This window comes from Lynx canadensis, chromosome B4 (assembly GCF_007474595.2).
Source record: "Lynx canadensis isolate LIC74 chromosome B4, mLynCan4.pri.v2, whole genome shotgun sequence".
NCBI classification, from domain to species: Eukaryota; Metazoa; Chordata; class Mammalia; order Carnivora; family Felidae; genus Lynx; species Lynx canadensis.
The window spans coordinates 16,377,224-16,403,184 of NC_044309.1; the positions used below are offsets into that span (position 1 = coordinate 16,377,224).

General features: G+C 38.9%; 1 protein-coding gene across 1 annotated transcript in view; it reads left to right on the top strand.

Moving 5' to 3' along the window:
• The first annotated feature begins 346 nt into the window (after positions 1 to 346).
• Positions 347 to 25,961, top strand: part of STAM (signal transducing adaptor molecule) — a 79,066-nt gene continuing 53,451 nt past the window's right edge. Inside the window, exons 1-2 of the mRNA XM_030321725.2 lie at positions 347 to 574; positions 21,334 to 21,418. Coding sequence (XP_030177585.1) covers positions 535 to 574; positions 21,334 to 21,418 — 125 coding nt within the window. The 5' untranslated portion in view covers positions 347 to 534. The remainder of the gene's footprint in view (positions 575 to 21,333; positions 21,419 to 25,961) is intronic.

The following is a 25,961-nucleotide window of genomic DNA, read 5'->3' on the forward strand; positions in this document are numbered from 1 at the left end:
TAAAATCATGACAACTGACCGAGCCAGGGCCGAGCACGGGGTCTGGCTCAATTCTCACGCGACCCTTTTTCTTTCTCGGTCTCTGATTCACGCCTGGGCTCGGTAGTCGTCTTCGGCGCGCCTGGAGGACCCCGTCCTCCGGAGACTCCTGGCCAAAGCAAAAGTAGAAAACACAGGCATTATTCCTACTCTCGCGCACGACCGATCGAAAGTGGGGGTCCGGGAGAGGGGACTCTTTGGGGGGGCCTGATTTGGCGGGGCAGGTTCCGGGCGGGTCCTGAGCAGGCAGCGCCGAGGTCACCTAGGTTCCCGACAGGCTCCGCGCGGCGGGGGCCTTGTCTGCGCCTCCGCTGTTGCCGCCGCCGCCGCCGCTGCCGTGGTTGCTGGGGGTCGGTGAGAGGTGGAGCTGTCGCCAAGCCCGTGGAGTCCGTCTGTGTTGCTGTTTTTGCCTGAGGAGTCTTCCTTCCGAGGTCGCTCCCCGACTCCCGTGGTGTCGAGGGAGAGTCCCTGCGGACGCCTGGGCACGCAGCGGAGATGCCTCTCTTTGCCACCAATCCCTTCGATCAGGATGTTGGTAAGTGCTTTTGCCGCTCCCTGTCCGCCCCGCGCCGGAGTGCAAGCCCACCCTGCCTGCTGTGTGCGGGTGCCCCTGACCCGCTGGCCGGGGCTGAGTGCTTCTCCTTTCCCGAAGCTCCTTCTTAAGGAGTTTGGAGGAGGTTGGGGGCTTGGCTCACCCTCTTTGAAAGAAATGGGACTCAGAGAGCCTGCGAAATGGGCCTTGGACTAGCACTGTGGGTTTCAAAAGAACTGCTTCTGATGTCGAGGGCCTCGGAGGAACAGCTGGTGTAGCATCTGGTGCTGGGACAGTGCTTCTGGAAGAAGAGAGTTTGAGAGCCGAGCAATATGTCACCTAGGGTAGGATGATAAGCCCTCCAATAAAGTGTTTTCCCTGGACAAATGTTAAACGTTTGGAATAGGAGAATGTTTTGGGTTAGTTTCCTTAGGGGATTTAAAAAACATTTTTGTTGACTGTAGCGAGAGGAGAGAGCTTCTGGTGCAGGGTTGATTCTCAAAAATGTTAGGAGAGATGCAAATGGAATGCTTGGAAACGACTGAAACCGAATTTAGGACCGGAACCACTGTGCTGCATTTTTTAGCCTGGCTCTCAGTACTTTAAGAGGCGTGGAAGAGAACCTTAAATCTGAGAATGTTAATTCGTTTTGATTTTGAAATGCCTTTTTTGTTTTGTTTTTCTGTTTTCTGAATCGTTGGTCTTAGGTCCTGATCGTACCGACTCAACAGGTTAGTTTTTTGTTTGTTTCTGGTCTGAGAGTAATAATTACAGGACTTTGAGTTTCCTGGAGAAGAATTTTGGGGTGATTTGAATGCACTTAGGAACCAGTTTGGCATATAAGTGTGGAATGAAAGCAAGCCGTATACCATGACTAACTACCGTAGTAAAGAAATACAAGGACACCCTTTTAGACTTGCTTTTTATTTTTTAGTATAATTTAATTACAAAAGGTAGGTGTTGATAACTCTTCCTTAGAGTATGTCACTGAGTCTTGGAGGTTTGGGTTAAGACTAGAAAGGAGTTCACTTGGCCACTGCCTAGCTTGTAGTGAAATCATAGGCAAGTCACTTAAGCTCTCTGAGTCCCAGGGTGCTCATCTTTAAAGAGTGGAAAAACACATTATTTTTGTGATCAATGAAATAATATGTGTAGAGGGTCTACTACGGTGCCTTTCTATAGTAGTCACCTACCAAATGATAGCTCTTTTTGGTTCCAGTAATGTCCTAAATCAGCAGTGGGTGGAACTTTAGAGATAGCCAATAATACTTAATAAATAATTGGAAAATCGCGTTTAATTCAGTAGGCACTTAGCACACAGTCAGATCCCTGACTCAGAGTAGTTCAACTTAACGATTTTCAAATTTAGGATGGTGTGATAGCGATATGCATTCAGTAGAAACTGTACTTTGAATTTTGAATTTGGATCTTTTCCCGGGAGAGCCAGATGCAGTCGGTATGATCCCCTCTCGTGGTGCGAGGCAGTGGCTCCCATCTGCAGCTCCCAGTTAGCTGTGCAACCATGAGGGTAAACTCCCCGTATACTTAGAACCATTCTGCATCCTTACAACCATTCTGTTTTTCACTTTCAGTACAGTATGCAATAAATTACGTGAGATAGTCAACATTTTACTATAAAATAGGCTTTGTATTACATGATTTTGCCCAACTGTAGGCTAATGTAAGTTTTCTGAGTACATTTAAGGTTGGCTAAGCTAAGCTGTGATGTTTGGTAGGTTAGGTATAGTAAATGCATTTTTGACTTAGGATATTTTCAGCTTACTGTGGGTTGAGAGCTAACCCCTCATAAGTCTAGGAAGATCTGTATTTACATGACACTGCCTCGGTGACATAAGAGAGTGATGAATAAGACATGGTTGCTGCTCTCAAGCAGTTTTATAACATTACAGTAATTTCTAGGGCAAATGTTCAAAATAATTTTTTTTTAAGTTTATTTATTTTGACAGAGAGAGAGAGAGATGGGGGAAGGGTAGGGAGGGAGAGAGAGAGAATCCCAAGCAGGCTCCCTGCTGTCAAAGCGGAGCCTGAAGGAGGGCTTGAACTCACAAACCTTGAGATCATGACCTCAATCAAGAGTCAGATGCTTAACTCCTGAAACAATTTCTTAATATCTGCTTCTTTGGTTTCGAGAACTTTTATCTAGTTTTCATGGCTGTATATAATCTAGTTTTCAACTACATTCACTTTTATATCCTACTGACTTTCTGAACACACGTTTATATTGGGGTTAAACAAATTTCTTAAAGTCAGACTCTTTCCCAGTATCTTTACCACCCAATTCAAACACAGGCTCTGTCAGCCTTTATACTTGCACTTGTATTATTATGGCTTCCAAATTGCTGCACGTGCTCATGATTAAAGGCCAGCTCTGGGTCCAACTCGTTTTTGAATCATTTCCTGATTACTCTAGCCTAAAGTTTCTTAGTGACACTTGACATTTTGGACCAGATAAATGTCTTTCTTTTGCAAGCCTATCCTGTGCAATGTAGGGAAGCCTATCCTGTGCAATGGAGGATGTTTAGCAGCATGCCTGACCTCTACCCAGTAGAGACCAGTGCGCCTACCCGCCGTCCCCCCCCTCCCCACACATGATTTTAAAAGTTTTCTGACATTACTAAATGTCCCCTGGGGGCACAAAATAGCTCCCAGCTGAGAACCACTCTTTTAGCCTACTGGAATCTTTGCCCTTTTCCAAACTCCTGCAATGCTTTCTGTCTTCACCAAATTATTTAGTATTAAAGATAGTTATATTCTGTACTATGTTTCTTAATTATTTTATTAGTTGCAACATATTAGGTGCCTAATGTTCAATTGAGAATGTCTCACTTGAGCTTACTAGATAGTAAGCTTCTTGAGTGTAGGAACATTCCTTTGCTCCAGGAAAGCTTACTTTTTTTTTAAATTATATTTTACAGAGAGAGAGAGAATGTGTGCAGGGCAGAGGGGTGGGTGGGGGGGGGGAGAGAGAGAGAGAGAGAGAGAGAGAGAGAATCGTAAGCAGTCTCCAGTGTCCGCACGGAGCTCCACTGTGGGACTCCATCGTGTAATCACGGGATCGTGAACTGAGCCGAAATCAAGAGTTGACTGCCCAACCGACCAAACCACCCAGGTACCCCTGGGGAAGCTTTACTTTTTAAAGTTAGTCCGGTTCTGTATTTGGATTAATTTGCTCCACGTGATCCATATATCAAAATATCATGAAAGGTTACCTAAGGAGACCTGTCAGAGACTCCCAGTAAGTAATTCTTGGAAAGAGTCCTTTAGACTCCCATGTTAACTTTTTTACTAGTATGATATGTAGAATACTGTGTGTAGAATAAATTTAACAACATTCCTTCTTCTTTGTCCATCAATGAGTATGTGACATTAAAGTAGTCCTACTAACTCACTTGATTTAATTATAACTTAATGTTGTATTTGTACTTCTTCAAAATTAACTGTCTTTAGCTTTATTTATAAACTGAAATGGTGAATCAGAAATTCACTATCAGATTTATGTAATGTAACATTTTATACAAAGAGGCAAAATACTGGTCATAGCTTTTTCCTGGAAGAAATGCTGAAATGTGTTGTTAGAATGTGAGCTCTAAGAGGACAGAGATTTTTGGTTTGCTCAGTACTGTATCCCAAGCATGTAGGCCACTGTCTGCACTAATAAAACATTCAGCAAACATTTATTGAATAAATTAATCTTATTTTGGATGTTGTGTTTCTTGCTCAGTTCAACTGTTGAATTACAACGATAACTTATTCTATCGAGCTTTTATTTCAAAGTCCCTAGTGACTTCCATCTTGCCAAATCTAATGGTCAATTCCTAGTCTCTTTGTTGATCTCTTAGTTTTCGTCTTTGATATACTTTATTCAGTTGGTTTCCAGGACACCAAACTTTTTCTAATTTGCTGCTTAGCTCCATTTTAGTCTTTTTGGCTTTTCCTTTTGTGACCTTCAAATGTTGAACCCAACTTTAGGCTCAGTTCTAGAAATTCTTTTGACATTTTTCTTCTTGCAGTCTTTCTAGACAATTTAACTTAGCATTAAGAATTCAGACCTTGGGGGCGCCTGGGTGGCTCAGTCGGTTAAGCGTCCCACTTCAGCTAAGGTCACCATCTCACGGTTCGTGAGTTCGAGCCCCGCGTCGGGCTCTGGGTTGATGGCTCAGAGCCTGGAGCCTGCTTCTGATTCTGTGTCTCCCTCTCTCTCTGCCCCTCCCCCATTCGTGCTCTGTCTCTCTCTGTCTCAAAAATACATAAATGTTAAAAAAAAAAATTTAAGAATTCAGACCTTGGAACTATACTGCTTGAATTCAATTCCTAACTTTGCTGCTTACCAGCAGTGACCTTGGGCTAGTTGCTTAGATGTTCTGTGCATCAGTTTCTTTATCTTTAATATGGGCTATTGAGGTAAATGGTTCTTGGTTTTCTTACCTAAACCTTCTCTTTTCTTCATTCTTGCCTGTTTCAGTAGATGGCACCATCGATATTCCTGTCACTCATCTCTAATGTCTAGCTAGGAGTCATCATTGATTCTTATTCTTTTTTCACATTCCACATCCATTCTGTCAGTAAGATCTTTGGCTCTACTTTAATCACTTCTCCTTTCCTTACCATTATTATCTTACTAGTCCAGTCATTGATATCTCTTTCATAGACTATGGCATGAGCCTTCTAGTTGGGCTGCACAATTGCCCCTACAGTCAATTCTTATACAAAAAAGTCAGTGATCTTTTAAAAATCTTAGATAATGTCATTTACTTGCTCAGAACCCTCCAGTAGCTTCCCATCGACTTACAGGGAAATGCAAATTCCTTATTGTGGCCTACATTTAGGCTCCTTCCTGTGTCTCTGATATGATTTTGATCTCCAGACTCTATCATTCTAAGCCTCTTGGGTCAAAACACTCTGAGCTCTCTCCTGCCTCTGTCTCTGTATTGTGCTGTCTTTTTTGCTTGCAATGCCTCCCCCCCCCAATATTTGAACATCTTGATGTCCATTACATCCTTTAAGACTGTGTTCAAATGAGTTTCGAAGAGAAGCTTTCCCTACTTTCTATAAAAAAATCCATTTCTACCCTCTCATTCTGTTTCCTTGTTCCATTTTATTTTTCTTTATGGTATTCAACTACTTGACATTAATTGATTGTTCCCTGTATAAAATACAAACTCCACAGGATGAGAAAATTTCATTTCTAATTTTTTTTTAATGTTTGTTTATTTTTAAGACAGAGACAGAGCATGGATGGGGGAGGGTCAGAGAGAGAGGGAGACACAGAATCTGAAACAGGCTCCAGGCTCTGAGCTGTCAGCACAGAGCCCGATGTAGGGCTCGAACTTACGGACTGCGAGTTCATGACCTGAGCCAAAGTCGGATGCTTAACTGACTGAGCCACTCAGACGCCCCGAGAAAATTTCATTTCTATCCCTAGTATCTTAGGGACAGTATCTGATACATAGTAAGCAGTCAATAAGTATTTATCAAATAATGAGTTACTGATTTTTTTTTTTTCATCTCCAGTCTTGTATTTCTATTGGGTATTTTGTTATCACCTAGAAATCAATCTATCAGAAAACTGAACTTATTTTCCAGTCTGGTTCTACCTTCATTATATGGTAAATATTTTACACTGTATTAGTTGTCTTGATTTGAAACCCTAGAGGCATCTCTGAATTATTACCCTGCCTCTTCTAAACCATATCTTTGTTTTTGTGATAGTACTTTTGCATTCCTAATCAGAGTACTTTGGACCAGTTCATATCCTATAGACTTGGACATGGTTTTAGTCTGTTTTGTTAGTCCATTCAGGATCATAAATCACAGCCAGTTTAATTTTCATAAATGTTAATGCTACATTATTCTCCTGCAGTGTGGTGTGATGGAAAGACCTTGGGCTCTAGGTTTAAATGGCAGCTGCAGCATTTGCTGTTAATAAATGGTCACGGTATGGACATGAACAAGTACAGAAGCCCTCTGCGTTCACTTTCCACCTTTGTAAATAGGGATAAAAATATCTACCTCATGGAGTTGTTATTAGGAATATTTATAAAAATACATGATGTTCTGATTCTTTTTAAAAATTTTTTTTTAACATTTATTCATTTTTGAGAATGAGAGAGACAGAGCATAAGCGGGGGAGGGGCCGAAAGAGAGGGAGACATAGAATCTGAAGCAGGCTCCAGGCTCCAAGCTGTCAGCACAGGGCCTGACGTGGGGCTTGAACTCATGGACTGTGAGATCATGACCTGAGCTGAGAGCTGAAGTCGGACGCTTAACCGACTGAGCCACCCAGGTGCCCATGATATTCTGATTCTTTACTGGAAATGAATATGCTTCAAATCTGGCTTGTTCAAAATCTTATTTAAACTTTCCTTAAGTATTCTTTTCTTCTGTGTTGATGACTGGTACTTCAGTTTAGTCATGTATGTCTAGATTCTTGGGAGTCATTCTTGACTTCTGTAGTTGTAATTTTCTACGTTCCAGACAACAGACACATATGATCTACTCTGTGCCAGCATATGGATCATGCCCTTAAGGATTCTGGTGTTGCTATAATCTCTGAGCTTTATCTTCCTAACAGGTCTTGAATCCACATTCATTTTCCCTCCATTCATTCTTCCCCTCCTTTCTATTCTCATTGCCACTGCTAGGGCAGGTTTGGGTCACTGAGCTCTTAGATGAGTACATTAGCCTCCAGCTGTTATCCCTGCCTCCAGTCTGTCCCCAGGAATTTTCTAGGTGGTTGATCGTGATATTTCGAAAATACAATATAATCATATGGCTCCAGTGATTACGGCATTTCAGTAAATCTACAGCTTTCACAGGAATTTGACTTTTCAGCCTAGAATGTAAAACTTGTTAGCATTTAGCTCCTTTCTTACCTCTTCATCCTCACGTTCCACTTTTGTTTCTCAAGGCACGTTTCTTTGTTGGTTTTATACCACTGCTTTTTCAGGTGTGGATCCTCTGGCCTCGCATAGCCTTCTCTTCATTAGTTTTCATTAGGGTTGTTTTAAGGATATGATACATGTAAAGCACTTAACACAGTACTTGCTATAGTAAGTAATGGACAAATTTTAGCTTCTCTTATGATAAAGTTAGAAATAGTTGTGGAGCCTCTAGAGACTACTCAGATTCTAAGGGATGGGATTAGTTACTGTGAAAACATGCTTGGGGAGAAATGTGAAAATTTAGAATACAGGTCTATTAAAGGTCTGATAACCACTGGGTTAAGAAATTATACTCATTGTTTCTTCTGTTTTAATTTTATTTATCCTGTAAGGTTTTCTTTGTATAGCTTTTTAGGTTTTCATTTCTATTTTGTGCTTTTCTCTGAGATGCTTCCATGCTGTTCTTTTGACGCCTACTGATTCCTTTCTGGTTAGTAGAGCTTCAGATTGCTTTTCTTTGTAAACACAGTTTCTAGTGGTCAGCGGGACTAGGGACATAAGATGAAACATTTTGAAAAATTGATAACCATAATCTCAAATAGACAATAATTTCTTTAAGTCTTGCTTTTTCCATTAGCTCTTTTTGATGAGCTATTACATCTCCAAACTGATTGACCTTTTTTTCCCCCTATAGCCTGAACATGATGGGCAATCATCCTGTCAGCATTTCTTACCTCCCCAAATCTTTTATTAAATTTTCAAAAATGTTTATTTTAGAGAGAGAGAGAGAGCAAGCACACACAAGTGGGGGAGAAGGGCAGAGGAAGAGAGAGAGAATCTTAAGCAGACTCCATGCTCAGTGTGGAGCCTGACGTGGGGCTCCATCCCACGGCTCTGGGATCAAGACCTAAGCTGAAATCGGGAGTTGGACGTTCAACTGACTGAGCCACCCAGGCGCCCCGATTTAGCATAGTTCTTAAGGGCCCTAGGATTTCCATAATGATGAACTAGCATTGGCTTCAATTTAGACACCAGCTGCATTAGCCTCTAACAGGAGGGTCAGCCTGTCTTTCAAAGCTTTGAAGCTAAGCATTGACTTCACTCTAGCTATGAAAGTCAGAATTGGCGTCTTCTGCCATAAGGCTGTTTTGTCTACGTTGAAAATCTGTTTAGTGTAGCCACCTCCATTATCTTAGTTACATCTTCTGGATAACTTGCTGCAGCTTATACTTCAGCGCTTGCTGTTTCACCTTGCACTTTTGTCTTATGGACATGGCTTCTTTCCTTAAACCTCATGAAAACTCTGCTATCTTCTAACTTCTGCAGCTTCCTTACCTTTATCAGCCTTAATAGAATTTGAAGAGAGGACATTCCTCGGGTGAGGCTTTGACTTAAGGGAGTGTTGTGGCTTATTTGATACTCTCTCCAGCCACTAAAACTTTCTCCATATCAGCGATAAAGCTGCTTCACTTTCTTATCATTTGTGTGCTGGAGTACTAGAGTAGCATTTTCAATTTCTGTCAAGAACTTTTCCTTTGCATTCACAACTTGGTTAACTGTTTGGTTCAAGACACCTAGCTTTTGACCTTTCTCAGCTTTTGACATACCTTCCTCACTAAGTTGAATCATATCTAGTTTTTTATTTAAAGTAAGAGATGTGGCTCTTCCTGTCACTTGAATACTTAGAGGTGATTGTTGAGTTCTTAATTGGCCTAATTTCAATATTTTGTGTCTCAGGGAATAGGGAGGCCCCAGAAGAGAGAGAGAGAGAGAGAGAGAGAGAGCGAGCGAGCGACGGAGAGGGGGGGGAAGGAGGGAGAGAGATGGGGGAATGGCCATTCAGTGGACAGTCAGAACATACACATTTATCTATTAAATTCATTGTCTTACTATGGACGTGATTTGTGATGATCCAAAACAGTTAACAGTTGCAACATCAAAGATCACTAATCTTTGTATTCAGGCATACCTTGAAGGTATTGTGGGCTGGGTTACAGACCACTGTAATAGAGTGAACATATCAATAAAGTGAGTGAAATGAATTTTTTTTGTTTCCTGGTGCATGTACAAGTTATGTTTATACCATACCATAGTCTATTAAATGCGCAATAGCATCACTCCTAGAAAGTAGTGCATACATCTTTTTTTTTTACAAATTTTTTTTTAATGTTTATTTTTGAGAGAGAGAGAGAGAGAGAGAGCAAGCAGGGGAGGGGCAGAGAGAGAGGGAGACACAGAGTCTGAAGCAGGCTCCAGGCTCTGAGCTGTCAGCACAGAGCCTGATGTGGGGCTCGAACTCATGAACTGCGAGATCATGACCTGAGCCGAAGTCGGACACTCAACTGACTGAGTAACCCAGGCACCCCAGTGCACACATTTTAATTAAAAAGTGCTTTATTACTAAAAAATGCTCACCATCATTTGAGCTTTTAGCAAATCATAATCACTAATCACAGATCACTGTAACAAATGTAATAATGAAAGAGTTTGAAATATTGCAAGAATTATCAAAATGTGACACATGGAAAAATGGTGCTGATAGACTTGCTCGAAGCTTGGTTGTCACAAACCTTCAATTTGTAGAAAAAGCATTATCTGCAGAGTGCAATAAAGTGAAGTGCAATTAAACAAGCTTTGTATTAGGGTAAGGATAATCTGAGGATAAAGTGAAATCATTATGAAGCTTTGAATTCTTTAGAAGCAAGTCTCTGTTTTTGCTTGTCACTTTTACCTTGCCTACAAACCCTGTTTTTGTCTTAGAAAATAGTTTTGATTTTGCTGTTCACAAAACCATGTTGAATTGTTACTAATAGTTTTTGTTCATCCGATTTAAAAATATTCGCTGTTTTTGTCACTGACAAAGAACTGTGCTATTGCTCTTGTTGATTGTGAGGCAGCATCGATAAAGAATTTGAATAGTTCTAGAGTTCTGAAATGGGTTGCATTTCTGATCTGTAGAAGTTTGAGTCAGATCCTGATCCTGTTTATACATTGGAGAGTAAGAAGGTAGGTAGTTCACGAGTTTTCAGCAAATCTGCTGACGTACTCCTGGGTACAACTTAATTCAGAACTGTAAGATCATACTCTGTTAATGGTTATAAGCAGTTTATATTTGATCAGACATAAAAATATCATTTCTAGTTAACTATTGAAGTTTTAGTAAGTTTTTTTTTCAAGTTTATTTATTTTGAAAGAGAGAAAGAGCACGCTTGCATATGAGAAGGGAAGGGGCAGAGAGAGAGAGAGAGAGAGAGAGAGAGAGAGAGAAGGAGCGAGAGAGAATCCCAAGTAGGCTCCACGCTGATGCAGAGCTTGAACTCACGAACTGTGAGATCATCACCTGAGCCGAAATCAAGAGTCAGATGCTTAACTGACTGAGCCACTCAGGCATCCATAAGTTAAGTTTTAATAAGCTTAGCTATTATATTTTTAAATAAGATGGTAGAATTTAAGTGTTTTCTTGTTTTTGCACTATGTTTTTAAATGTATAAATGCACTATGTTTTTTAAAAGGCTTGCTTGGCTACCAGTCAGTAAGGATGATGAATAAATTATTTAAATACACTATCAGATCAAAGTAATGACTTGATTTCCTTTTCTAAGATGAAGTAAATGTTAGACTGGAGGATATTGATCAGGATGAGTCACTCAGTTTTCTTTGGTTTCATAGGGGTTGGGGATCCATAGGGTCTCCTCAATTAGAGGAGGGTCTAATAGAGGTTGGGTCTCGCTGGGTCTCCTCAATTAGAGCAGTTCTACTTGGATTTGGTTTACAACTGAGTTTCTTTGAAGGTAAGATTTTCTTATAAAAGAATATTGAATGAGAGTGTGTGATCTTTGTCTGTGTTAATGAGATGACTCAGCATGGAAGCTGGTCACTCTAGCTTAACCTTGTGATTAGATGGTTGAGACTTTGAATCATATGATATTAGCCAGATCCCCAGGGAGTAGTAGGAGGCCTGGAGATTGAGTTCCAGGAGGTGGCTTCATAACTTCGTAACGAAATGCCAATAAATGCTCTAGACACCAAATCTTGGTTGAGCCTCCTTGTTGGTGATGCACATTTATGTTCCAGGAGGATGATGTGTCCTGAGGGTACAGAGGCGTTGGGTTTGGGATTGTTCCAGACCTTACCCTGTGCAAGAATCTCTTCACTGGCTGGTACAGATTTGTATCTGTTGTAATAAAACTGTAATCATAAGTAATTTTCTGAGTTCTGAGTTGTTACAGTGAATTAATGAACCTGAGGGGGATAATGGGAACCCTTGAATTTGTAGCCAGTTGATCAGAAGTGCATTTGACCTGGGAACCCCTGCGCTTGTTGCTTGTGTGTGAAGTGCGGGGAAACTTGTGGAGTTCTGTGCCCACAACTCTGAACAGAACAGAAGGTAGCATCACAGTTACATTGTGGAGGGTTTCCTGTACTGAAAAGTAAAATTTGAAAATTAGTGAAGTAGATGCTATTAAAGGTCTCTGTGTTTCTGTGACTTTTATGGATTCATATTGTGATTGCGTAAGTTTAGTATTTATTAATTACTTAGGCTGAGAACATGAATATTGAAAAAACTGCCCAAAATAGAAATGGTTGTTGTTTTCAAGGGATTTACAGTATATTATGTAAGCTTGAACAGTGACAGGTAAATTTGACTCAGTTTTCCTCTTGGCATACCCGCAGCCCAAATGAAATTAAATAGCATTTCAACATTTGCTTTCTAAATAACCTGTTTAGTTTCCAAAGTACTGTTCATTTCTCATTCTATTTTCTTCTTTTCCCCTTTCAAAGTATTTTCACATATGGGTAGTATTCATTTTTGTCTGAAAGTCCAGCTCTGGTTAGGTTATTTATTTGCTGGAAATTTTATTGGCTCTCTGTTTCTTGAATTAAGACAAACACAACATCTTGTATTTTAGGTTTTTGAGTGATTCCAACCTTTCACAACATAGTCTCTATTGTATCTAGCCTAGATTCTTTGTTATGCTTCTCTTCTGTTTTTATAACTTCACTCTTTAGTGTATTTACTATACTTAAATAGAAACAAAAGAGTTTGCTATTAATCCTGTTCTCTTCTTAGTTTCTAAGTATATCAAGAAGCCTTTCCGGTTTCTCTTTCTCTCTGCCCCCCAGGTCTTTACCTTTTTTTAAGCTTGCTTGGGCTTTCCATTTTTTTCTGTGACACTTTTTCTGTCATCTATTTAGGTCTCTATCGGCTGGTTTCATTTCTTTTTTTAGAGTCGAAGCTACTTCAGATGGAGCCTGGCATAGATTAGAAACTTATTCCATTTTGTTGAATGTCTGTCCAAATTTTGTAATTTCCTGCAAATAAGTTACCTAACCAAGATCTCAGATGTATTAGACATTTGTATTCTTATACAAGGAATTCATTTGTGTGAATAACCTGCTTTTGTTATTTTCCCTATTCGAAGATGGTAGGATGATTAGGTATCGGTACCCGCTACTCGTTGGTGACAACTCACTGCCAGCGTCTGGTGGCAGTGACTGACTAGTAGGTGTTGCTCTATCCCTTGGGGCTGTGCTGTGGATCAGAAGTTGTAAGCCTGCAAAGAATTTGGACAGAGATGGCTGCTTGCTCTTTTCTGCTTTAAACCAACTCTGACCCCCAGCTCTCAGTAGTAGCTCAAAATGGAGGAAATGAGTATCATTGTTGAACCAGGCTGCAGGGCGTTGAGGGGATGTGGAGAGCAGGAATTTCACTGTCATCACCAAGACCAACCCTTACAGGTAAGAATCTTGGTGTGGATCAGGCCTCTCACTCCTAACCCATCTTAGGTTAAAAAAAATGAAAATGTTAGTTGGGATCATGATGATGCTGTCTTTTAAACTATCTGTTCTTAAATTAGAGTGCTCCCGTCAAGACAGATTACGTCTACTTCTGTACAGATTTTGTTTCAGATTTCTTTTGAAATTTTTTCCCTCCTACATAGGCTCTTGTTTATTCTAACTTGCCTTATTCTGTTTTTTTCTCTTTTTCTTTTTTCTTTCTTTCTTTCTTTTTTTTTTTTTTTTGTTTTCTGTATTTGTTTTGTCTTTTCTTGTATCTTCTATGTTAGAAGATTCTCTCAGATACGTGATAATCCTTGGTTGTTTGCCCATGGTTAATACCAGAGAAATAGAAAACACTTCAGAAGCCGTAATCATGTGGTTAGGCCTTATAAACTGAACTTCATTATAGGCTGCTGTGGTATGCCATTTACTGTGGAACTTCCCTCTACCCCTTCATATCATGATCTTGAGTGTGTTTAGGTGTTTCCTCTTGGGCTGACCTGGAATCCCCAGAGAGCAGTCCTGTAAGGTGAAGGTACAAATGAAGGTGAGGGGGTAGAATAGAATAATTTCTCAGAGGGCAGATATTTGATGCAGGGCGGGGGTAGGATTCAAGACCACCCACTCCCAGCCCCCCAGGTCTAGAATTCACCAGGACTCATAGGACTCAACATAGATAGAACAGCTACGATTTATTACAGTGAAAGGACCCAAAGTTCAGTCAGCAGAGGGAAAGGGCACATGAATGAAGTCCGGGAAAACCAGACACAAGCTTCCTTGGGTCCTCTGCATAGGATATAGTTAATTGCCCCAGCAGTGAGTTGTGACAACATGTATGAAATGTTGCATCCAGGGACGTTCATTAGAGACTCAGTGCTTGGGCTTTTATTGGGAGCTGATCTTGTAGGCATACTCTACTTGGCACGTAACCCAAACTCCCACAAGGAAAGCAGGTATTCAGCAAAAACCATAGTGTTTGTACGTTTGTACAACCAGTTTAGACATAAGGAGTCAGTCTTCTCAGTTCTGTGAATGGTGGGAACTTTCCCTAAACCCAAGTTCCTGTACACAGACAATGCTTGTAAGCAGGCCCGTTAAAGGATACCAGTCTTCTGTGTTAAACTCCTTTTTTCACAGCAAGTATCAGCATTCATGCAGTTGCTTAATTCATCTATTTATTAATTTTTTAAAAATGGACTTTATTTTTTAGAGTGGTTTTAGATTCACAGAAAAATTCAGCAGAAGGTCAAGAAATTTCCTATATCCCTCCTGCCCCCACATACGCACAGCCTCCCCAACTATCAGCATCTTGCAGCAAAGTGGTATATTTGTTGTAGTCTCTTAACCCACATACGCCCGTCATCATCACCCCAATTCCACAGCTTACATTAGCATTCACTTTTGGTGTTGTATCTGCCTAAGGTTTTGACAAATACATAATAACATGTGTTTACCGTTGTATGCAGAGTAGTTCACTGCCCCCACAACCTGTGTGCTCCCCCTGTTTCTCTTCCCCTCCCTCCAGCTCCTGGCAACCACTGATTTTTTTTTTTTTTACTGTCTCCATAATTTTGCCTTCTTTCGAACGTCATATAGTTAAAAACATGCAGTATCTGTTTTTTTCACACTGCCTCCTTTCACTTAGTAGTACGCCTTTAAAGTTTGTTGTGTTTTTTAATGGCTCGTTAGTTCATTTTTATTTTTTAGCACTGAATAATATTTCATTGTTCTAATGTACCTTATTTTATCCATTCATCTACTGAAGGATGTCATGGTTGTTTCCCAAGTTTTGGGAATTATGAATAAATCTGCTGTAAATATCCCTGAACATGGAATATCTTTCCATTTATTTAATTCTTTGATTTCTTTCATCATAGTTTTGTAGTTTTTCTCATATAGATCTTACACGTATTCTGTAGATTTATACTCATTTTTATTTTATTATTTTTTTAATGTTTATTTGTGAGAGAGTGAGATAGAGTGTGAAAAGGGGAGGGGCAGAGAGAGAGGGAGACAGGCTCTGAGCTATCAGAAGCAGGCTCCAGGCTCTGAGCTATCAGCCCAGAGCCTGACGCGGGGCTCAAACTCATGGAACGAGAGATCATGACCTGAGCCGAAGTTAGACACTTAACCAATGACTGAGCCACCTAGGCACCCCAAGTATTTTATTTTTTTGAGTGCTAATATAAATGGTATTGTGTTTTTAATTTAAACTGACACTTGTTTGTTGCTCTTGTATAGGAAAGCTATTGACTTTTCTATAATTAACCTTGTATCCTACAGTTTTGCCAAAATCATTTATTATTTCTAGGAATTTTTGTTGTTGATGATGTTTTTGGATTTTCTACATAGATGAACATGTCATCTGTGAAGAAAGACAAGTTTATTTGTTCCTTCTTAATCTGAGTACTTTATATATATGTGTGTGTGTGTGTGTGTATGTATGTGATGTATCTGGTTTTTTGTTTTTGTTTTTGTTTTTTTTTTTTTTTGCATTAGCTAGGACTTCCAGTATGGTGGCAAAAAGATATGGTGAGAGAAGACATCCTTGCCTTATTTCTGATCTTAGTGGTAAAGCTACTAGTGTCTCACCATGAAATATATTAACTATAGATGTTTTTGTAGATGTTCTTTATCAAGTTGAGGAAGTACCCTTTATTCCTAGTTGGCTGAGAATTTTTATCCTGAGTTGTTAGACTTTGTCAGATGCTTTTTCTGAGTTTATTGATAAGATCATGTGATTTTTTTCTTCTTTAGTTGTCAGTGAGATGGATTACATTTATTGATTTTTGAACACTGACCCAGCATTGCATACCTGGGATAAATTCCATTTGATTGTGAAGTGTAATTCTTTTTTGTATATTGTTGGATTTGATTTGCTAATATCTTGTTAAGAATTTTTGCATCTATGTTCATAAGAGATTCTAGTCTATAGTTCTTTTTCCTAGTAATGTCTTTGTCTGGTTTGGTAGTAGGGTAGTATTGTTTTCATAGAATGATTTCCTGTTTCTGTCTTCCAGATGAGATTGGAGATAATTGGTATAATTTTTTCTTTAAATGTCTGGTAGAATTTAACATTAACTTCTCTGTGCCTGATGCTCTCTGTTTTGTAAGGTTATTAATTATTGGTTCAATATTTTTTTTTTTTTTTTTTTTTTTTTTGGTGAGAGAGAGAGAGTGCAAGCGGGAGAAGGAGACACAGAATCCAGGCTCCAGGCTCTGAGCTGAGAGCTCTGAGCCTGATGCAGGACTCGAACTCACAAACCATGAGCTCGTAACCTGAGCTGAAGTTGGACACTTAACTGACTGAGCCACTCTGGCACCCCTATTGGTTCAGTTTTTTAAATGTGGTATTCAGATTGTCTTTTTTTTTGTATGTGTATACTGTGACAGATGTGTCTTTCAAGGAATTGATCCACTTTATCTGAGTTATTAAATTTGTGGGCCTAGAGTTATTCATAATTCTCATTTGTGGTTTTCCAACACTGCTGAGCAGCTCTCTGCTTCTCAGTGGATAACTGACCAGTGTCCCACTAATTTAACTCAATTCTGACACTATCTATCTGCCTGGAAATAATGTCAGATCCCACAGGTTAAGGGCTCGGTCCCACAAGACTGTCCTCACTCTCCACTTCAGATGCCAGTCAAAGTCTAGGATATGACCTGTGCTTCTTACTGATTGGCTATAAATTGGAGGTTCCCATGATCCTCTCAATATTATTGAGCCATAGTAATGTTCGTATTACTTTAATGTTTGCGAGATCTGTAGTAACATCTCCTTCATTTCTGATATTAGTTATTTGTATCTTCTCTTTATTTTTTTCTTTTTCAACTATCAATTTTATCGATCTTTTCAAAGAACCAACTTTTGGTTGTATTGATTTTTCTCTATTTTCTTTTTTCAGTTTCATTGATTTCTGCTCTAATTCTTTTCTTCTGCTTACTTTGGATTTAATTTGCTCTTCTGGTTTTCTAAAGTGGAAGCTTATGTTAGTGATTTTAGATTTTTTTTCTAATGTATGCATTCAAAGCTGTAAACTTTTCCAGTATGCATAGATTTCAACTGTATCATACGAATTTCGTATGCCGTACTTTCATTTTCATTTAGTTGAAAATATTTTAAAATTCTCTTGAGATTTCTTCCTTGACTGTGTATTACTTCGAAGCATGTTATTTAATCTCCATATATTTTGTGATTTTCTAACTATTTTTTTGTTAATAATTTTTCATTTAATTCCATTGTGGTCCTTGAGCAGACATTGTAAGATATCTAATCTTTTAACATTTATTATCATGTGTTTTATGGCCATGCAGTGTATTTTGGTGAATATTTCATGTAAGCTTGAGAAGAATGTGTATTCTGCTGTTGTTGGATAGTCTGTAGATGCCAATTATGTTCAATTGTCTGATGGTATTGTTGAATTCAACTTTGTCCTTACTGATTTTCTGCCTGTTGGATTTGTCCATTTTTTTTATAGAGGGCTGTTGAACTCTCCAATTATATTAGTGACTTCATTTATTTACCTTTGCAGTTCTGTTACTTTTTGACATTGTTATTTTAACATTCTGTAATTAGGCATGTACATAGTAAGGATGTTAGGTCTTTTTTGGAGAATTAAACCCTTTACCTTATGTAATGCCTCTATCCCTGGTAACTTTACTTGCTCCCAAATCTGCTCTGTCTAAAATTAATGTAGCTACTCCCACTTTCTTTTAATTGATGTTAGCATAGTATCTCTTTCTCCATCTCTTTATTTTTAATGTTTATGTGTCTTTGTATTTAAAGTGGGCTTCCAATAGACAAAATATGTTGCATCTTGTTTTTTTTATCACTTTGATAATATTTGTATTTAGACCATTAACATTTAGACCGTTAATGTGGTATTGTTGGATTAATATCTACCATATCTGTTACAGTTTTCTAGTTGTAGCCCTTGTTATTTTTTCCTATTTTTTCTTCCTTTTTTTTTTTTTTTTTTTTTTTGCCTTTTGTGACTTTAAGGCAACATTTCATATGATTCAGTCTTCTCACTTTTGTAGCATATTAATTAACTTCTATTTTTGCTATTTTTAGTGGTTGCTCTTTCAAATAACATACCACTTCACTGGTAGTGCAGGCAAGTGAAACGAATAATGAAATATTCATAGTTCCTCTCTCCTTTTCCTGATATCCTTGCTGTCATTTATTTCACTTTTATGGAAACACACATACACCCTATCCTATATCATTTTCTTCTCTCTGAAGAGCTCTTTTTTTAAACATTTTTTGCAAGGTGAGTTTATTGGCAACAAATTTCTTTAATGATTCTTTGAGAAAGTCTTTATTTCTGCTTTCCTCTTGAAGAATAATTTCACAGGGTACATAATAGGTTGATGGTTATTTTCTCTCATTGCTAACTATTTCACTCCATTTCCTCCTTGTTTGCAGGGTTTCTGAGATGTCAGATGTAATTCTTATGTTCACTCCTGTTTAGACAAGGTATTTTTTCTGCTGATTTCTTTTTATATTTTTTTCTTTATCATTGATTTTTTGCAGCTTGAAAATGATATAACTAGGTGTAGTTTTTTGATATTTATTGTGCTTGGTGTTCTTGGAGCTTCCTGGACCTGTGGTTTGATGTCTGACATCGGTTTGGGGAAATGTTGAGTTGTTTTTGCTTCAAGTATTCTGTTTCTTTCCTCTCTGCTATTTCTTTATTTCTGATGTTTATTTTGGGGTGGGGGCTGACATGGGGCTCAAACTCACAAACCTTGAGATCATGACCTGAGCCCAAGTTGGACGTCTAATCAACTGAGCCACCAGGCACCCCTCCTCTCTGCTGTTTCAATTATGTCTACATTTGACTTTTTGTAGTTTCCTACAGTTCTTGGATGATCTGTTGCAGGTTTTTGTTTTTTTTTTTTTTCTTCAGTCATCTTTTTTTTTTTTCTCTTGCTTTTCAGTTTTGGAAGTTCTTCTTGACATATGTGCAAGTCCAGAGATTCATTCTTCAGCCATGTCCAAGTCTGCTGATGAGTCCCATCACAGGCATTCATTTCTATTAGACTGTTTTTGGTCTCTAGCATTTCTTTTTGATTCTTTCTTAGAATTTCCATTTTTTTTTTTTTTTTGCTTTTTTTCCATTTCTTTGCTTACAATATGTTCTTGCATATTGTCTCCTTTTTCCTTTAGAGCTCTTAGCATATTAATCAGAGCTTTTAAAATTCCTTTTCTGATAATTCCAACATTTCCTGTCATGTGTGAATCTGGTTCTAATATTTACTCTTCAAACTGTGATTTTTGTTTTATACGGTGGCTTGCTGAAAGCTAGACCAGTTGTAATGGTAAGATGTTAGGTAAGAAGAAGTGTTCTGTAGTCTGGTGGGTAGGTAGTCTTTTAAAATGAGCCTTTGCCCCTGAGGTGTGAATTTCTCCCGTGCTCAGCTTTTTCCTCCCTCTTAGGTGGGAAAGGATTGCCAGATAGGCTGCAATTGGGTAATCCCCTTACAAACATGAAGGCTGGAGCAGACTGGAGTTGGGAATTTCCTTTACCCTAGGTGGGTTAATCTCTGGTAAAACACTAGTTGGTTCGGTGCTAGTTAAAATAATTAACAGGTAGGCCTTGTTAAGAAGAGAATGTTCTGGTGTATCTCACAGTGGTTATCGTCTCCCTTCCTCTGCTGAAAAATAGAAAATTTTCTCTGGTGTTCACCTTGAGATCCTGGGAGAGCTTATGGAAGTAAAATTTGCAAAAATGCCGTAACTCTCTTGTGTCCGGGCCCCTTTGGATTTTAACTCAGAATTGTGCACATTTAGCTTCCAGCAATTTGGCTGTTAAAATTTAGATCTATGGTACTGGTTTCTGGTGATGTTTCTGCTCCCGGGTTTCTGCTCTGTTGTTTTTCTATGTATCCATCTATCTGTGTGTCTCTGATTTTTGGGACAGCATTTGTCCTGTGATCCCACTTCTGAGGGATCTAAGAAGAGTTGTTTTCACTTTATTTAATAGCTTTTTACTTGGTTGGTTGTAGTGGTAACTTCAAAGTTCCTTAAATGCTGTACTGGAAACTAGAAGTAATTCCTTATTTTTGGTGCTTATGTGTCAACTGTGCCTGATGTCTCTTTATCAAGGAAACCTTTCTTTATCTTCGGAAAGCAAATCATTCATTTAGTCAGGTGGGTGGGAGAGAAGTGGTTGCAAGAGCTTTCGAATAAGGAAGGCAAAGTAGGTACCTACCTACATTTCCCAGAGCATTAACCCATTCTCCCTAAGTCCTTTCTTCTCCACTGTCAGCTGTAGGCATTACCTTCTGCTACTAGGACATGACTTTTCTGAGAATTCGGTGGTGGAAAACAGGCTGGTTCTTAAGCTCTTTTGTTACTGCCAGTATATGACGCACCTTTTTTGGGTCTTCTAAGTAGGTGCCACATGCTTATATTGTTATATAATTTTTGAGGAATTGTTGCTCATGTTTTTCTTGTCATTGTGTGTTTGCTTCAAAAATCCTTTTGCTGTAATTAAGGGAGGGAGCTTAGTGAGATGATGGACTCAATGTATGGGGTACCTCTGTTGATGTTTTTAATTTAGTTTGTCAAGTTTTTATTTAATGGAAAATACTCAGTTAAAGCTTGGTTTTCTTTTGTTCATTTTTCCCCCTTCCCCATGTCAGACACGAAAATCAACAAAATCATATAATTTAATTACCTGAAACATTTTGGTAGAGATTTGTCATGCTTCTTCACTGGCAAGTAAAGCTAAGAATTATTTGATAATGAAGGTATTTCTTATTTTAGTCTTTCTGTGTGTGGAAAAGGGTAGACCTGTATGTAGTTTTTTTATAAATAAGTATCAGTGGCCTATTTATTATATTAAGTAACAAGCAACTGAAGTGTTATCGGGAAAATGGTTGTAATAGACAGTAAAGGTGCTCCTACCCCCTTTTAAAGATGGACTTGAACATTTCATTGAACACACTCCTGGCAGCCATTCCTATTTGTTGCTGATACTTGATTTTATCACAGTTTAGTAATTTGTGATCATTTACCTCTTAAAGATTTTTTAAAATGATATGTCTATGCTTTCTTTCCATAATACACAGAGAAAGCAACCAGTGAGATGAATACTGCTGAGGATTGGGGCCTCATTTTGGATATTTGTGACAAAGTCGGTCAGTCTCGCACTGGGTAAGTGTTGCAGAGTTTCAAAGGAGCTTTATTTATTCTCTTTATTAACGTGAATAAAATGAGAGCCACAAGGTAAAGCACATTACAAATTAGTTTGAGAATTTTGGGCCGGCAAGATTTGAGGAATCATCCCATTTAAGTTACTCTTTATGACCATTTAGGGTAACATGACTGGTAACAATGTTGCTATTTTAATTACCCTTGTCCATAGTTGCTTCCTGAAGTCTAGCTTTTCCCACTGATTTTTAAAATTTTTTTTTTTTCAATGTTTATTTATTTTTGGGACAGAGAGAGACAGAGCATGAACGGGGGAGGGGCAGAGAGAGAGAGGGAGACACAGAATCGGAAACAGGCTCCAGGCTCTGAGCCATGAGCCCAGAGCCTGACGCGGGGCTCGAACTCACGGACCGCGAGATCGTGACCTGGCTGAAGTCGGACGCTTAACCGACTGCGCCACCCAGGCGCCCCTTCCCACTGATTTTTAAAACCATTAGTGATTTCTCAGCTATCAAGTTTCATGGTTATTTTTCAGTTCTTTTCTTCTTTGTCATATCTGCAACATTGCACCTAATTGAAAAGAGTGGCTATGAAAGAGAGTTTTAGGACAGTATAATCCTAAACTTTTTGGCGTAAAGCCTAATACAGAGCTTTCAATACAGCAAATGGATTAACAACTGGTATACAGATTAATAGTTTGCTTAATTCCTGGGCTAATAATGTCAGGTTATTAGTAGCCTCATTTACCCCTTTGTGCCACAAAAATACTGTCTCGTTTATGTACTTGGTTGTGAAAAATGTAAGAGAGCATTGCTGTATTATACTTGATTCTCGTGGTGCTAATCTTAACCCTCTGATGATGCTTTCTTTGGCTCTCCTTCCTTCCCTTCTAAATACATGCTTCCTTAAACTTTCTTTGATCCATTTTTTCCCTAATACTGTTTTCTTTTCTAGTACTTTTTTGTTTTAAATCTTACAACTTCTTTATATCTTTATATGGGTGACATCTCTATTTTCAGTTGTGATTTTTCTCACTCTAGCACTAGTCTTGAGGACACATCATTGTTTCTGGACATGATACTGTATAAGCTTTCATCTCAACATGTAGAAACCTGAAGTCATGTCTCTTTTTGCTTTAAACCTTTTTTCCCCTCGTTTGTTCCCTGTCTGTGTTAATGACAAGATTATTTCATTTGTTCTTAAAACCTCAGAGTCACCTCCACGTTAATATTGTTGAGAAATTCTGTCAGTCTGCCTCCATAGTATCTCTCAAAAGTGTTGATATTTTGAAGTTTCCTCAGTTAACTTCTTGAGCATAGCCAAACCAGGCAGGGGCAGTTTGTCCTCAAGGTCTTTCTACCCCTTCAGTCAAGCCCTTTTTGGCCCATAACATGCAGCCCTTGTCCCCAGAACAGCCAAGTTCCCCAAAGCGTGGCCTCCACATGTGGCCTCATCCATATCCCCTTTGTTGTTGTTACATATTAGCATGCTGAGTCCTTTTCTGACCTGAGTCCTGACCCTGTTAGTTCCTTAATTTAATTGGAATTGGACTAGCTACTGTTTGCTATGGATCTATTCCTTTTTCTCTATTTCTGTTGGTCCCATTTTACGTGAGACATTCGCTACCGTGCCTGGACTAGTGAATTAACCTTCTGATGTTTCTTTCTATTTCCATTTTTTTCTGTCCGCTTTTTATATCTCGTTACCATATAACAACTCCTCCCATGTTACTCCCCTCCCTTCTGCACTCAGTTAAGTCTGACCTCCCTCTAGGCATCTGACTCTCTTATTTTCTATTTATTTTCCCCTGAGTACCATTTTTTTCAACTCAAGCTTTTCAGTTGCCAGTGCTTTTCTACCTTAGTTTAATGCTTTTGGTCATTCTATTCCTTTAGTGTGAAATATTTTATTCTCCCATTTTCTGTCTCTGTCTCATATCCTTGCAGGCCCAATGTAGATACCATTTCTCCTAGAAGCTTTCTTTATCCCCTTTGCTGCAGATCATATCACGGTCCTGTGAATCCTCAAAACAAAATCAAAATCACTCTTATTTTTGTTTTGTTTGTGTTGTAGTAACTTATATCTATCTGGTAGGCTTAAATTTGTAGAGTAGACAGGTCCGTGAATTTTTGTTGTGCAGAGGAAAGAAGCAGCTAGCTGAGTGGTTGAGAGCATGGACTTTGGAGTGACACTGCCTGGGTTCACATCTGAGCTGTGACCACTTTCCTTGTTTGCTATGGAGGATTAAAAATAGCATCTTCTATGTAGGGGGCAAATTGTCAGTGTGAGATTGGTTAACATGTGTAAAATGTTTATAGTCGTACCTGGCATGTGGTTAACTGGGTGCAACTTTACCTCTTTTTGATTCAAGTTCCAGTTTTCTGACAGTTTGTCCCTTAAACACTAGGTATCAACCTAGCTGCATCCCTGTATATTTTGGAGATACAAGTTTTATCTGGCATTTCAGTTACTAAGTCCCTCTTCTCTTCATTCTGTCAGTTTTCTTTTTATGTTGATAAAGATAAATTTGATATTCCATTTTGTAGTCACCTTTTATAATGGGTTAGTTGCTTGAAATGCAAAGATTAAACTCCCTGTCATTACTAGAAATATTTCATATTTTTCCAGTTAAATAATTTATAATCTATCTGAAATTCTGTGTAATGTACAATGAAGCTGAAGAGATCAGTTTGTTTTTCTTCATGTTAACATTATTTTCCTAGTAACGTTTATTTGTTATTCTTTCCCCTATTTTTTTCTTGTAGTGAGAACTTTTAAGTCTACTCCCTTTGCAACTTTAAAATTACAATAAAGTATTGTAACTGTACTCTCCATGCTGTAATTGCATCCTCAGAACTTACTTGTAACTGGAACTTTGTACCTTTTGACCACCTTCACCTACTTCACCTCACCCCCATTCCCCACCTCCGGAAACCATGAACCTGTTCTCTATTGCTGTGAGTTCAGTTTTATTAGATGTCACATATCGGTGAGATCATATAGTATTTGTCTTTCTCTGACTTATTTCACTTAGCATAATGCCCTCAAGGTCCATCTATGTTGTCCTTATATATTTAATATGTCTTAATTTAATGGCAACCCTCTTGCACTGCTGGTGGGAATGCAAACTGGTGCAGCCGCTCTAGAAAACAGCATGGAGATTCCTCAAAAAATTAAAAATAGATCTACCCTCTGACCCAGCAATAGCACTGCTAGGAATTTACCCAAGGGATTCAGGAGTGTTGATGCATAGGGGCACTTGTACCCCAATGTTTATAGCAGCACTCTCAACAAGAGCCAAATTATGGAAAGAGCCTAAAATGTCCATCAACTGATGAATGGATAAAGAAATTGTGGTTTGTTTACACAATGGAATACTACTTGGCAAGGAGAAAGAATGAAATCTGGCCATTTGCAGCAATGTGGATGGAACTGGAAGGTATTATGCTAAGTGAAGTAAGTCAGTCAGAGAAGAACAGATACCATATGTTTTCATTCATATGTGGATCTAGAGAAAGTTAACAGAAGACCATGGGGGAGGGGAAGGGGAAAAAAAGTTAGAGGGAGGGAGGCAAATAATAAGAGACTTGTAAACACTGAGAATAACGGTTGATGGGGGGTGGGGGAGAGGGGAAAGTGGGTGATGGGCATTGAGAAGGGCACCTGTTGGGATGAGCACTGGGTGTTGTGTGGAAACCAATTTGACAATAAATTATGTTAAAAAATAAATATATAAAAATAATTCATAGAATTCAAAAAAGGTTTTAGTTTGTAACTTTAAAAGCTGTGTTCCATTTGTGTTTTTTAAATATAATATCAATAGTTTAGACACATGCTCATTTTTTTTTTTTTTGTATTTATTTTAGATAGCTGTCATTATATTCCTGAATATTTCAGCTATCTTTTGGGCATTTAAAAAAAGTGTTTACGTATTTTGAGAGAGAGAGAGTACTAGAGCTAGCGGGAGAGGAGCAGAAAGAGAGAGGGAGACAGAATCCCAAGCAGGCTCTGTGCTGTCAGCACAATGCCTGACGTGGGGCTCGATCCCACAAAGAGATCATGACCTGAGCCACAATCAAGATATGCTTAACTGACTGAGCCACCCACATGCTCCTCTTTTGGGCATTTTAATCGACATTGTGCAATTTTTATGAATTTACTTAGGGAGTATTTTCAACTTTGCTAATTTAAACAATGAAGTGTAGCTCTGTTTGTGCTTTTTATTTTTTTGTTTATTTTTGAGAGAGAGACAGAGCACAAGTTGGGGAGGGGCAGAGAGAGCAAGGGAGACACAGAATCGGAAGCAGGCTCCTGACTCCGAGCTGTCAGCACAGAGCCCAACGCAGGGCTCAAAACCATGAACCTTGAGATTGTGACCTGAGCCGAAGTCAGACAACTGAGTCACCAACTGAGACCAACTCAGTCAACCAACTGAGCCACCCAGGCGTCCCTAGTTCTGTTTGTCCTTTCAAGTAGTCTTTTCTCCTTTCCTCTTCTCTCTTTTCCTTCCACTTGTATTTCCTCCTTTAACATTTATTCCTTTCTG